Source organism: Durio zibethinus, chromosome 10, assembly GCF_047325235.1.
Source record: "Durio zibethinus cultivar Kanyao isolate XHJ-2024 chromosome 10, ASM4732523v1, whole genome shotgun sequence".
NCBI lineage: Eukaryota > Viridiplantae > Streptophyta > Magnoliopsida > Malvales > Malvaceae > Durio > Durio zibethinus.
Genome location: NC_143171.1, coordinates 20483887 through 20498492, shown reverse-complemented (window position 1 = coordinate 20498492; position 14606 = coordinate 20483887). Strand labels below are relative to the sequence as shown.

At 31.1% G+C, this 14606-nt stretch overlaps 1 protein-coding gene and 1 pseudogene across 1 annotated transcript; both read left to right on the top strand.

The window, feature by feature from the left end:
- Positions 1 to 2918: 2918 nt before the first annotated feature.
- On the top strand, positions 2919 to 3697 carry LOC111293340 (uncharacterized). The gene is made up of 2 exons (XM_022886109.2): positions 2919 to 3197; positions 3338 to 3697. Exons 1-2 carry the CDS (start codon positions 2919 to 2921, stop codon positions 3695 to 3697), a joined length of 639 nt encoding a protein of 212 aa, XP_022741844.2.
- A 3094-nt stretch (positions 3698 to 6791) lies between these two features.
- On the top strand, positions 6792 to 10819 carry LOC111293339 (uncharacterized; annotated as a pseudogene).
- Positions 10820 to 14606: the final 3787 nt, after the last annotated feature.

Sequence of the window (14606 nt, the reverse complement as noted above, 5' to 3'; positions counted from 1 at the left end):
TCTTCAATGAAACAAAGCTACATACCATAATGCTAGATCAAATAAAAATGAGTTATGGGATGAGCTTATGTTTTAGTGTGGATTCAAATGGAAGAAGTGGGGGATTAGCAATGTTTTGGAAAAAAAGAAATTAAGCTCTAACTACCAAGTTTCCCTAAAAACCACATTGACATAGACGTTGACGAAAGGGCAATAATAGGTGAATGGAGAATTATAAGTTTTTACAGTGAATCAAATGTGAGAAAAAGAGGATAATCATGGAATGTCTTAGGGAGCCTGGCCTTGCAATCTACTAAACCGTGGTTATGCTTAGGGGATTTCAATGAGATTATGCGGTCTCATGAAAAGTCGGGCCAATGCCTAAGACATGAAAGCCAAATGAAAGACTTTTATGAAGCATTGCATGAAGCTGGGCTTGAAGACTTAGGTTATAATTGACTATGGTACCCTTGGGAACGAGGCAATAGTCCCTCTAACAATGTATGAGAGAGATTAGATAGAGGGGCAGCAAATCAAGAATGAAGGGAGCTGTTTCCACACTACATAGTTAGCCATCTTGCGGTCTCGATCTCCGATCATAATCCGATCCTAGTGAACATTGAAGGGAAGCATAGCAATAGAGGCAACAAAAAGACGCAAATGCATTTCTATTTTGAGAGTCTATAGGTGAAAGAAAATGATTGTGACAGAGAAGTTAGTAACGCATAGAACGTAAGCAACCATGAACAAATTATGAGAATACTGGCATGCGCTGGTGAAACACTTATCAAATGGCATAAAGAACGCTTCCAAGATATGCATGAGAAAATCAAATCTTTTAGGAAGGAACTCTAGCAAATTAAAAGATCTCTGCGAACTGAGAAGAATTTGGAAAAAGGGAGTAGTTCGAGATGAACTGAATTTGGCAATAAAAAGAGAAGGGACGTTTTAGGCTCAGAGATTGCGGGTTGATTGGCTTTGGGAGGGAGATCGATAAACGGACCTTGTCCATAATAATGCTACTCAGTGAAGGAGGTGTAACACTACTAGAGGGCTAAAAACTAACAGTGGAGAATGGTGTGAAGACAAAGACATGATCACAAAAATTACCGTTAGCTATTTCAAGCAGTTGTTTCAATCCTAAGGGCATGGTCACATGGATGACATTCCTGAGGTAGTTGAAAATTTAATGTCAGACGAGATGAATGATCTCTTCCTAGCGAAATTCGCCGCTGAAAAGGTCTCGACAGCCATCAAACAAATGCACCCAACAAAAGTCCCAGGGCCTGATGGTATGTTTCTTTTTTAGAAATATTAGCATATAATTGGTACTAATGTTGTGCAATTTTTTTTATCTTTTCTTAATGGGAAAGGATATTTAAGTGAAGTAAACCATACCAACATTGCTTTGATCCCTAAGACTAGAAACCCACAAAGCATCACCTAATTTAGACCAATTAGCCTTTGTAATGTGTTATATAAAATTATTGCTAAAGTGTTAGCTAAAAAGCTTAAACTTGTCCTTCTAGCCTGTACTAGTGAAACTTGCCTTTGTTCTCGGTCGACTTATCACTGATAATGTGCTAGTGGCGTATGAACTCGTTTATACTTTGAAAAATAAAAGAGTCGGTCATAATGGTTTTTTTTTTTTTTGCTTTAATGCTTAACATTAGTAAAGCTTATGACAAGGTGGAATGGAGTTTTCTAAAAGCTATGATGGAGAGAATGGGATTTAATTCTAGATGGATATCTATCATTATGTGATGTATTACATCTGTTTCATATTTGATTATTGTGAATGGCTATATTACTGACAAGTTTTGGCCAAGAAGAGATCTCAGATAGGGTGACCCACTATCCCTGTACTTATTTGTGATTTGCAGTGAAGAATTGTCAACTATACTTGTTAAAGCTCAAGGAGAATGCTTACTTCATGGAGTTTAAGCTAGTCGAAATAGACCTATGCCACTCACCTATTCATTGCAGATGATAGCTTACATTTTACCGAGGCGAACGCAAGCAAGGGCGAATGGGTGAAGAATATGCTGCAGAGATATGAGAAAGGCTTTGATAAATCAGATTTGTTCTTTAGCAGTGGACCAAAAAAAATCATTAAAAGACATGTTTGGCATTCAAGCTACAATGAATCCAGAGAAGTATCTCAAACTGCTTTTCACGGTGGGTTGAAACCGGTCGAGAGCATTCAAAGAGATAAAAGAAAGGATTAAACCCAAAATGCAGGGATGGAGTAATCGATGTCTTTCACAAGGAGGGAAGGAAATTTTTATTAAGTCAGTACTTTTAGCCATCCCAGCCTACGCTATGAACTGCTTCATGCTATTGTGAACTATGTGCAAAAAGATAAATGGTATCATAGGTAAATATTGGTGGAGTTGAGGAGCCAGAACGAAGGGCATTCACTGGTTAAATTAGAGGAAAATGTGCTTACCAAAATCCAAAGCTAGGCTAGGTTTTTGGGATATGAAGACCTTCAACGAAGCTCTACTAAGAAAACAAGGCTGGAGACTTCTAAAAAAAACTAATATGCTGGTATATCAGGTTCTTAAAGCTAGATATTTCTCGCAGGTTTCTTTCATAGAGGCAAGGATGGCGGGAAATGGAATGAGCACCCAAATATGGAAAGACAAATGGCTACCTATAACCAGCCCATTTAAGGTACAATCTCCAAGAGTAGAGATGGACGAAAATAGCTTTAGTTGCTGAGCTAATTAATAACCAATTAATGCAATAGAATAGAGAGCTGATCCATAACAACTTTGTATAATCTGAAGCTGAAATCATTTGTGCAACGCCTATTAGTTGGTTTGGGAAGTCCTGATGTATTAGTCTGGCATTATGACAATAAAGGAGTTTACACTCAAAAGTGGGTATAAACTTATTTTTAATAGAGAACAGCTTGAAGGTAAAGCCACAAAACAATGAATGGTAGCAGCAGATCAGCATGGAGGAAACTATGGGCGACAGAAGTTCCTCCTGAAGTCAAAGTGCTGGTATGTCGGTTTTATCATGGAATTGTATCATCTATGTTGAATCTCCATAGAAGGAAGCTAAATGTCTCTACGATATGCTTCAGATGCGGAGAAACAGAGGAATCGGTCCTACATGCTGGCTTAAATTGGTTGCATGCTAATAGAGTATGGAAGCAGCTGGAGTTCAACCAAGAGTTATGGAATAACTTGCCTGATGCCGCAACCTGGGTTCAACAGTCGTGCATTTCATTCAGCCAAAGCTAGCTATAGCTATTTATGACAGCTCTATGGGGAGAGAGAAATACAGAACTGCATGAAGAACATAAAAAAGCCCACAAGATACTGCAGTCTTCATAAAAAATTACAAGTCAGATTTCATCAATGCCCAAGCAAGGCAGAATAGTCATTCGACCTCACTGCAAACGTGGACAGTGCCAAATGCTGGAATGTTGAAGGTAAACTTCAATGGTGAGCTTGACAGCCAAAGACAGAAAGATGGCATAGGTTTAGTAATTAGAGATCAGGATGGAGAAGTTCTCGGAGCAGCTGCAATCCGATTGTATAATGTCAATGATCTTTTCCAAGCAGAAGCCATTGTAATAGTACGAGCTTTGACATTTGCACAAGAAATGGGCCTTTCACTAATAAAGCTAGAAGGAGACAGCTTGGCTATAATTAAAAAGTTTAAGGGAATAGACAAGACCAATCACTTATCGGAATCATTATAGAAGAAGTCACGATGAGGTTGTCTTTGTTTCAAGGAAGTTATAGACCGCATATTTTAAGGTCTGGAAATATGTTGGCTCATAAGCTAGCACATTCTGATTTACAAACTATAAGTGATGAGTATTGGCTTGAGGAACGCCCTAGAATAGTTTCACAATTCATACGTGAGGATTGTAATTTGATCAATGAAATGCCTTTCTCCAAAAGAAAAAAGAAAAAAAACAAAAGGAACAAACCTAAAGTGCTAAAACTAAGTAATAAATTAGCAGCAACCAGAATACCACCATCCCGTAAAGAAAGTTGTTTTTACATTAATCTCCTTAATAGCAGACAACCACTTTTTATCATAATATGATGAAGCACCTGCTCCCTAGACACCTCTAAAGTCCATAATATGGCTTTTACCTCGGCATAAAGAGAGCTATCAACGAAACCAACTCATGAAGCAACAATCAGAGTAATTCTATTAGAGTAACGAGCCATCAAACCCAATCCTGCCTCAAGCAAACTCGTATTCACCGAGGCATCAACAGTTAATATAACAAACCCAATGGGTGGAGGAGACCGTCGTTGCAGTTGAGCTCCCGCAGCTAGTATGACATTGTGAATGTCGGTCACGGCCCTCTACTCTCCCACCATGCGTTTAGCAATCTCCCCTACATCCCCCCGCAATCTGCAAATTCCATTATGTAAACTACTGCATCTGTTGTTCGATCCATAACAACCACAAAACATTGGTAGCACTTTTAAACAATCTGCATGAGAAGCCTGCTTAAACACATTAGTCCAAAATTTTACATTATAGAATAATTATGAATAAGAGTGTACAGATCCCATTGTACTAGCCAATGGTTTTAAACATAATGGAGCAGATAAGTGCATTTACTCAAAATTCATTAAAGAATATGGAGTTATAATGTCTCTATGTGGATGATATATTAATTTTTATTACTAATATGATTGGCATAAATGAAATCAAAAGGTATTTGATTTCTAACTTCAAAATGAAAGATTTAAATGAAGTTGATACCATTTTGGAAATTAAAGTTGTGAGATATAACAAGGGTTTCGTACTAAATCAAAAGTCATTGTATTGAGAACCTGTTTAATAAGTTTAAGTATCTTAATATAAAAGAAGCCAATACTCCATATGATATAAGTATAAAATTATCAAAAAATCAAGGTTATGTAATTGTACAACTTGAATATGTTAGTGCTATTGGAAGTATTATGTTTAAGTATCTTACCCAAGTGCTACCTAGAAATTTGGTAAGAAGCACCACAAGCGAAATGGGTTTAAAATTTCTTTAAAACACTAATAATGGGAACCTAACTTTGAATTAGTAACATGTAATTGCAAAGTTTAATAGGTAACAATAAGCTATTGTTATGTGTCTGTAAACATTATTCAGCTCATTCTAAATATTTGAAATACTAGTGTAAGCCATTGCATAAATGGAGGATGAGATTGAACTCTTAATGGAGTTTATAATTAAATGTCTATAGCAATGGAGATATAAACAAGAAACTCCATTTATATAAATATAGAAGTGGTACCATTTCAATAAGAAAATTGAAAACTTTCTTGTAAATGTTTATGAATAAGGATAAGCACATAGCCATAATAGTGCTAAAACGGTTATCAACCTCTGACAGAATATTACATAAGTATTATGTGTGTTATATATTTAATTTTAATACTAGGAGTTGAGGTTTAATCTGCGGATACCATCAACTTTGTTAGAATTCTAAGGTATATACGCTAATTGAAGGTTTAAATCGAAAAATACCTTCTTATATTCATAATATTTATTTGTGTAAAAGGTTAAAGATTAAGCATCAACATTCCAAACTAATGAGAGATTGTTGATAGTTTAAAATGTGGTGTATCATACATTGAGTAAAAAGATCACTTATATGTGATTTAAAAGAAATTACTTATATTATTTAAATAATTGAGCTGAATGTTATAATGGGGCGAGTCATTTGGGCTTGTTATGAGTTTTCTTAGTAAGTCAAATAATTTTAAAAGTCAAAGATAGACACTTGGACATTTAGAACACTTAGGCTTATTTGACAAATAAATTTAATTTTTAAATCTTTTATTATTATTATTTTTTATTTATTTCAGAATCTTACTGATTCTGAATAAATATGTTTGAACAATAAAAAACATAATGGTACAAATAAATATATCTGAATAAAAAAAATATAACTGTTTAAATGAAGTTTATTTAAACAATAAAATATGACTATACATAATGTCATGACTTTTTAAATTGGTTTGATTGGTGACTGTTCATTTATTATAAATAGATCTTTCTACCTGATCAATTTCACTATATCTAATTTAAAAAATTTTAAAACTTTATTATATCCTATAAGCATAATTACCTTTAAAATAATATTTTTCATTCCTCAAAATCATATTTTCTTCTTACCATTTCTGTTTTCTTAAATTTTCTAACACCCATCCCTAGCACACCCCGCCCCAACACAGCTTTGCTAAAGTCACAATCGAAAAGCACATGCTTCCTCCTTTGCCACAAACATGACAGCAAACTCTTCCTTACGCCGGCCAAGTCTAGTTGGACTTAGAAATCATTAACAAGGTCTGACCTGGTTCGTAAGGCTCAATAAGCTTGTTTTTTTCAAAAATATTATTAAAATATTTAAAAAATAAAATATTAATATTAACATATTTTGAAAAACATTTGAGAATTAAAGTGAAATAAAAATTTTTTAATTTTAATTATCAAATTCTTAATTTAACGAGTTAAAAATCTAGTGTAATAATGCTTGAAATAAAAGACGAAAAAATATCATAATCAAGTTATTAATTAGGTTTGAAATGAAAATATGTTCATAATAACTTGTAAATTTTACTACATCCATTACAAAATAGTGTGAGGCCAGATTGCAATTTTTTTGGGTGTCAACAAACATGTTTTACATTTTTTTTAAATTAAAAAAATGCACAACCATACGGGCCAACCAGTCAATCTTTCTTTTTGTGTTTTTCCTATTTTGATGCTTTTGAAGTGTTACAATTAACAAGTACTCCTTAATTTTGATCTCTCCATGGAGCTAACCAGTATGGCAGTTGACATTAGCATTGACAAGCTAGTAGGCTGGTCTTCCATTATCCGCGATCATAGCATAGACAAAGCTGCAAAGTCTAAATCTGTAGCCCAAACTTAACAAGATTTTCACATTTTCCACCACAGATGGTTGACCTAGACTATTACGGTGAAAAATATTTGTGTCTCGGAAGAGAGGATATGGATGGATTTTATGTAGCAGAACGAGACCCTATTTTCTATGCACATTATTCCAATATCCGTCGTCTTTGGGAAGCCAGGAGGGAGGTTAATCAAAACCAATTAGATATCAAAGATCCCAACTTGTTAGATTCTTTCTTTTTCTTTCAAGATCATAACCTGAAGCTGGTAAAGATTAAGGTTCGTGATGTTCTTGATATCACCAAACTTAGATATTAATTCTTACGAGGTCAACTATCCATGGATCGACAAGCGTACTACGCCTTCAGTTCCTCCAAAGCATGCTTGTCAAATTCTGCATATGAGAGGTAATGAAAGCCTATTGCAGTTGCTGAGTAAGCACATTTTATGTTAATTTTTGCTCTCGTGATAATTGCAGTTTCTTGATATAGTAACTTTGTCTCAGAGGATACTACTGTACTTTGGTAGAACACTCTTTTATTAGTATAAACAAACAACAAATATAATTGGTGGATTCACAACCTTACAATGAATACAATCTCACACAAATATTTTTCACTTTACTATTAACATAATTACACCAATTTTCTCCGCACACAAAAATTCTAATTTTTCTCTTAATTCATTTCTATCTTCTTCATTCTCTCATTTTCTCATCTTCACTTTCTTTCTACTCGACATCACCACTTATAAAGCACCACAAACTATCTATTTTTATTGGTTTTAAGTTGGTGCGATGGCTAACACGGAGGATTCTAGTTTAACAAGGAAAATAATTCTAGAAATGCAAAGATATATGAAAGAAATCTAGATAGAGAGGGAACAATCTAGAGAGAGAGTTGGTGATTTTTTTTCAACACTCTCCCTCAATTACTACTCTCTCTTGACGTTGGCTTTTGTAATTCCCATTTTTTCCTCTTTTTAAAATTCCTTACCATCATTATCTCTTAATAATCCATCGTTGCTTGTTTAACCAATCACACGTCGAGATTCTCGTCATTGAACATCTGCATTGTGTGAAAGGTGGTTTCTTCTTTTTTCCTTCTTGGTTTTCTTACCGTTCTATCTCTAGTTTTGGCAAGTACCACATTTCCAATTGCCATTAATTTGTTGGATCCTAATCAACTTTCACGTTTTCACACATTCATCATGCTTATCAATTTTCTAGACGTTGGTGACCTCGTCATCATCGTTCTTAACATCATAATCGGCTGTTATACACTTAGCTTAACTTCTTAAAATAACCTTTCTTCTTCAAAATCTTGAACAAAAGACTCGTTTTCTTCTTTTGATGATTCTTCAATTAATTGTTTTGATTGGCTCTTTTCAAGGTCATCTTCTTCTTGTGTATTTTCTTAAAGCCTAGGAAATACAGACATTTATAAACTTCTCGCGTATGTCGTTCAACAATTTGATGCTTGCCATAGATTAAAATTAGCATTGAACTTACGTTATATTTAAATAAATATTAATAAAGAAAAGGAAAAAAATAGAAAAGAAAGTGTTTTAAAGGAAAGTAAAAGATATATGTAATCATTATTTAGATAATTAAAATTAATAAAAGAAAGAAAAGGAAAGGAATTCTAAAAACCATTATTTGGATAAAGAGTGAAAAAAAATGATTCATTATAATAATTTTTTTCAATTATAATCTTTCATTACCTGTGATTTTAGAGCAATCATAGACTATGATATGTTTATTATCTTGTTTGGCCTCACAATTACTGCTATATCAATAGTTTTTATCAAGTGAAATAGGAAGATATTTTATAAACATGTATTGATGGATTTTGAGTTAGTCTGTCATCTCATAAACTCAAAAAATATATTTATTCATATTCAATCATTCTTCAAATTCAAATCACCAAAAAATTATAAAAAATTTTTATATTGAAAGAGATATGTGAAACTTACTTGAAAAAAGTGATGACTTTAAAAAAATTATAAGATGATTCTAATCTGCTTATGTTTTTTTATGAGGTTTTTAGTATTAATAAAAAGATGGACATAATAATCTTTTTATAAAAAAAATATTTTTCAACTTTCATTTTCCTATCTTTTTCTCCAAATTGGGGTATTAAAAAAATTGGATTTACAAGACAAACCAAATAACATTTGGTTTCTAGCTCTTTCTCTTTCTTTAAATTAAAAATTTATCCAAACAAAGAAAAATGAATTTTACTTTCTTTACATTTCTTTACTTTACTTTAGTTTTATTTTTCTCTCTCCAATCCAAACACACTGTTAACAAATATAACAAAGAAGAAATAGAAAACAATTTTAATACGGATAATAAACCATATATGCTTTTATTATTCTATCTATCATCTGCTTTTTCATAAGGTAAATATCATTTAAAAATCAGTTCAATACTTGTCATATATTTTTAATTGATAATTCTAATATATAAAAAATAGTTTTATTAAAGATTACTGTAGTATACATGCTCTATATTTTAGAAATTATCGTGTTATATTTTTTATATATTATCCTTTATATAAGTATTTTGATCTAAATTAATCATAAATTTAATTTTGATCTCTCACCCTTTAGACGTCGTCGGCTCAGTCTTTGTTTCCTTCTCCTTCCACGATTAATTTTTTTTCTTTTTTTTTTTTTTTCATTACCTCCATTTTGTTTCTCTTTCCACCACATTATAGTGAAAAGTTAAGTATAAATGATGACGATGACAAATCATCACTCCAACATTCTTCCAAAACTTCAAATTTTTATTCTTACCCTTCATGTTCTCTTAAAGATGCAGCTAGAAGTCATGCAAACCCATTTCAGACCCTTCCTTGCTCATAGATCAAGGACACTTAGACAGCTGAAAAATCTTGCCTTTATCAAATCCAGACACAATTCTCTCGAAGTCTCAATTTCAAATAACACCTATTTTGATTGTGAAGCTGTTTCTCAAAAAGCCATGAACTTGCTTTTCAAACATAACTCTTTTCAGGTGTAGCTTTATTGGGCACTTCCTAAAATCTCTGTTGGCTATCCTTTTTTTATTTTTAGATTTTAAAATATGGGGTTATTTTGTTGTTGTAGGGTAGTGATCCAATGATTAGAGATGGAAAAGGTCAGTTAGTAGAGATTTGATTCAGTTTTTGGAATATATTGATTGGTTGTATAAGAACGATAAAAAGGGTTTTGGGCAATGATAGTAAAACATGGATTTTGAGGTCTAATTCACGGGAAATAATGGAGGCATTAGGAGACAGATTGAGAGGTTTTCTAGAGATGAAGAGGGTGATGATGTGGAGTTTGAAAGATTTCATCACGTTATTGGTGAAGGAAAGAATCCTAGGATTTCTATTAGTGGAAATGGTGGTGTTTGCGGAACTCAAAATAGAAATAGTAGGGTTCTGTTGAAAAGGCAAGAGAGTCAACCGAGAATGAACAAAACTGTGAGCTTAGTTGAGAATGAGAATGTGCGTAGAATTATTGGTAATTTGGCAGTGGAAATGGGGCTAGTTCAAGTGGAGATGGTAGTTTAACTGATGAGTGTTTCAAAGTGATGATCATGGAGAGATAATGAAAAATCTTCTCGAAGAAAGCCGAGTATTAGTTGGGAATTAGAAGGAAGTGAACATCGATAATGAAGAGTCCTTGCACGGAGAGAAGAATACCAGGAGGAACTTCAAGAGACAAGATAGAAGTGAGATTGATGGGGATTATCAGATTCAAGATGGAAATTTTGTGTTTTTTGCTCCATTGCCTGTTAACATGGAATCGAAAGCCGAACTGATGAAAAAGAGTACGGAGAAAAAAGGAAAAAAAATGGAGGTAATGGAGAAAAAGAAGTTAATCGTCTAAGGAAAGGAAACAAAGACAGTCGTGTGTGTTTCTATGACGACGTTGATAACGAAAAGGCTAAAAATATGAAAAAAAAAAAAAAAAAAAAAAGGCCCATGCAGAGTTCAAGATAATCTAAATTATTATGATAACATAAAATTATAAATTAAATTAAATTAAATTAATTTATTTTAATTTTTATGTGTGCAAGAATTATGAACAATATAAGATTTTTTTTTTTACCATTTATCATGTTTATTATATGTAAGATGAATATTAGAATAGGATTTTTTTTTATTAGTCAAAATTATTTTTTATACACTAATTTCATATTTATGTAGTCACAAGTGATATAATTTTTCAATTAATTTTTTTAAAAATCATCTAGCAATTAATCAAAAGTTGACAAAATACTTTTTTAATTGATAAATTTTTTTAATAATTTTAACTTAAAAAAATACACATAATAAATAAATAGATACATCAATAAATAATAAATAAATGTAAATAAAATAATATTATATAAACATGTAATTATTTTATGAAGATATTTTTTTTAAAATTAAAAAATTAAAAAAAGATATTTTTTATTAAATTATAATTTTTTTATTTTAAAGTATTACTATAATTTACTAATTTATCAAAGAAAAAAAAAAGTAGCGTGCGGTGTTTCAATTCAGTAAATAGTCCCCGAGGAGGCCTAACTACTGATTTCTCCTTTCTCAACAAACTCAACAGGAACAAAACTCATTTCAATCCAACTTAGTGCTCACTCAATTGACTCACTCATAAAAATAAACCTTAATACATAGCAGCTAGCTTTAAATAATTGTGTGATTATATTTTCAGAAAATTAAAATTGAATCAAAATAAAAGAAGCAATAAAATATCTACTCGAAAATTTATTTTGCTTCAAAATCTGCAAAATAGATAATTTGGACATTAAGAGAGTGAAGAATTTTTTTCAAATATTTGATAATTTAAAATTTAAAGATAAAATATAAAATTTATTATTTAAAATTTTTGATAAATTATTTAATCATATGGATTAAAAATAATCTTTCACATTTTCAAAAGATAACGATATTCTATTGCCATAAAATGACTAATTCTTTTAATAATTCAATCCTTTTATTTAAGTGCATAACAAATATTCTTTAACAAAAAAAAGTACATAACAAAAATATGACAAGATAATTGTTATCCTATTTTTCAACTAATTATATTCATTTTTCATTATATAAGTCCTTTTACAATTAAATTATTGATATTTTGGCATAGTTTAGGATAGTGATATGACAAAAAAATGTCCATGTAACAGAAAATTTGTAAAAATGAAAAATTTCAAGAAAAGGTGATTTGACAAAAATTTTATTAATTGGTATCATGATTAAATAATATTAGTGTATAAAATTAATAAAAAAAATAAAAATACTTTTATGACTTTAATATTAATCAATTATTGTTAGCTCAAAATCACAAGTGATTATCTCTCATATATATATATATATATATATCATAATGATTTTGGAGCTATTAGACGAATTTAAAAATTAAAAGAGTCGCCATCAATATTTTTTAGTTAAATGTGATTAGCCACTTATTAAAATTTATTATTTTAATAAAATTTTAAAATTTATTAAAATTTAGTAAAAGGATAATTTTAGGATTTGCGAAATAATTTTGGTTTGAGAGTTCGTTTACATGTGAGGAAGGATTATTATCCCGATACTGCTCGTTAAAAATCGTACCAACTAATTATGTGTTATCTTTTAATTTTGACAAAAAAAAATCTTAATTTTAATATTTAAAAAATAATTTCCTTGACTACCTTTAGTTGTGATAATTTTGGTTTTTTTTTCTCTTTTTTATGTTTTTAATTTTTTATTATTCCACTTTATCTAAGAAAAAAATTAAAACCTTATTATTGAAAGAATTCTTAAAATGTTCTAATACATTTATAACATTAAAAGAATTTTTTCTCATCTAAATATTTCTTAGGCATCACTACTTAAATTACCTTAGAATCTCATTCTCGGAGGTTTGTATTTTGATTAATTAATGCAATTAATATTCATGCATTATTATGTGTAACCTTATTATTTAAAAAAAAATCTTTTTTTATCACTTTATATATATAATTTTCTAAAAAATAATAATCAAATGAAAACCTTTTTGTATCAAATATATTTTTAATAACTTTAATACATTGGTAATATTTTAAAAAAATATTCTCACTTAGAGATTTTAAAGAATCATTATTTGGACTTTCTTAATATCTCATCATCAAAAGTTTCTCTCCTTTTTTTTATATTTTTTTAACATATATATTTATTTAAGAATTTAAAATTTAAATATGCATAGATAAACAAATAAATAACTTAATAAAAGTACCAAAAAATTTTAAAAAGTTACCCAAAAACACTTGTTAAAATCAATAACTTAAAAAAAGTACCAATTTAAATATGCATAGATAAACAGATAAATAACTTAATAAAAGTACCAAAAAATTTTAAAAAGTTACCCAAAAACACTTGTTAAAATCAATCAACAGTTCAATTATGGTTCGATCCAATTAAAAAGCGGTTCGGTAGGTTCAAGAGGTTTATACGTAGTTACAGATAGTTCAGCTGGCAGTTTGGCAACTTTGGGGCAGTTCATGGGTAGTTTGTCTGGTTCACCAACAATTCCGTTGGATTGATCCAGGGTTAGGCCATCAGCAGTCAGTGTTAGGTTGAGCACGCAAACCTTGAGTCAGGTTGGGTACATGAGCAAGTCTTCTAGGTTTTTTTTTTTAATTTTTTTATAAAAGCCTAAAGTTTTTTTTTTTTCAAGTCATTTCAAACTTTTCCATACAAAAAAAAATAAACTTTTTTAAACTCCAAAAGAGCCAACTACCTCTAACCCAGATTCTGTCTATCAGCCATCGTTTTCCACCTTCGACCATCAATCACTGACGCCAATTAGAGCCCAAAATACCCACAAATATTCACCTTTTCTTTTTTTTTTTAGTTTTCCAACTAGTTTGCTCAAAATTAACCTCTGTAGCTCTAGATCTAAGTCAAAAGCCAACAGTTTCAAAACCTAAAAAGCCCATGTTCTGTTGCTTCAAATTTTTTTCCCTTCTAATATGTTCCCCACTTAGCTTTGGCCTATTTCTCCCTAAAAAATCCAAGCCTAAAGCCTTCTCAAACTGATAACTTCTCTTTTTTTGTATTTTTTTTGTATTGTATACTAGCATTGTGGTTCCCCACCTAGGGATGTGGTTTTTTTTTCTTTTTTGTATGTTTTTTTTATGGGTTTCAATTTTTGGCAGAATGGTTAATGGGTAAACTTAGTTTTTCTTTTTTTTATAGTGCCATGGTAAGGGAGGGTTTCGGTTAGGATGGTGGTCTTTCTTTAGATGTTATGGTGGATGAGTGCCTTGTAGTTGGTGATGATGTATTTTAGAGTCTAAGGGAGAACAATTTAATGGTGGTGGTAGGAGTTTTAAGGATTTTTCAATTGCTTGACAGTGGGGTTTGCAATGGGTTTTGATAGAGTTGCAAGGATGAGGTTCTTTTAAAATGTTTCTATTCAAAAATTAGCCTTTCCTTGTTAAAAATTTCTTGATCATAAAAAGGCTTTTGGGAATGTAAGAAAAACTAACAAAACACATAAAAGTCTTGTGAGTAAGATTGAGCTTTGTTGGTAGTTGAAATTTAATTGTTATGGTAGCTATCTGAGGTGGCAAGGTGGCTTGGTAGGGGCTTTTTGAGGTGGTAGGGTGGCTGGGCACTGGTAGAGGCTTGTGGGTGCTAGTGCAGAGGTGCAAGGTAGCTCTACTTAGGTGTTACCTTACACGACACCATGCTGTAGATTTTTTTTTGTT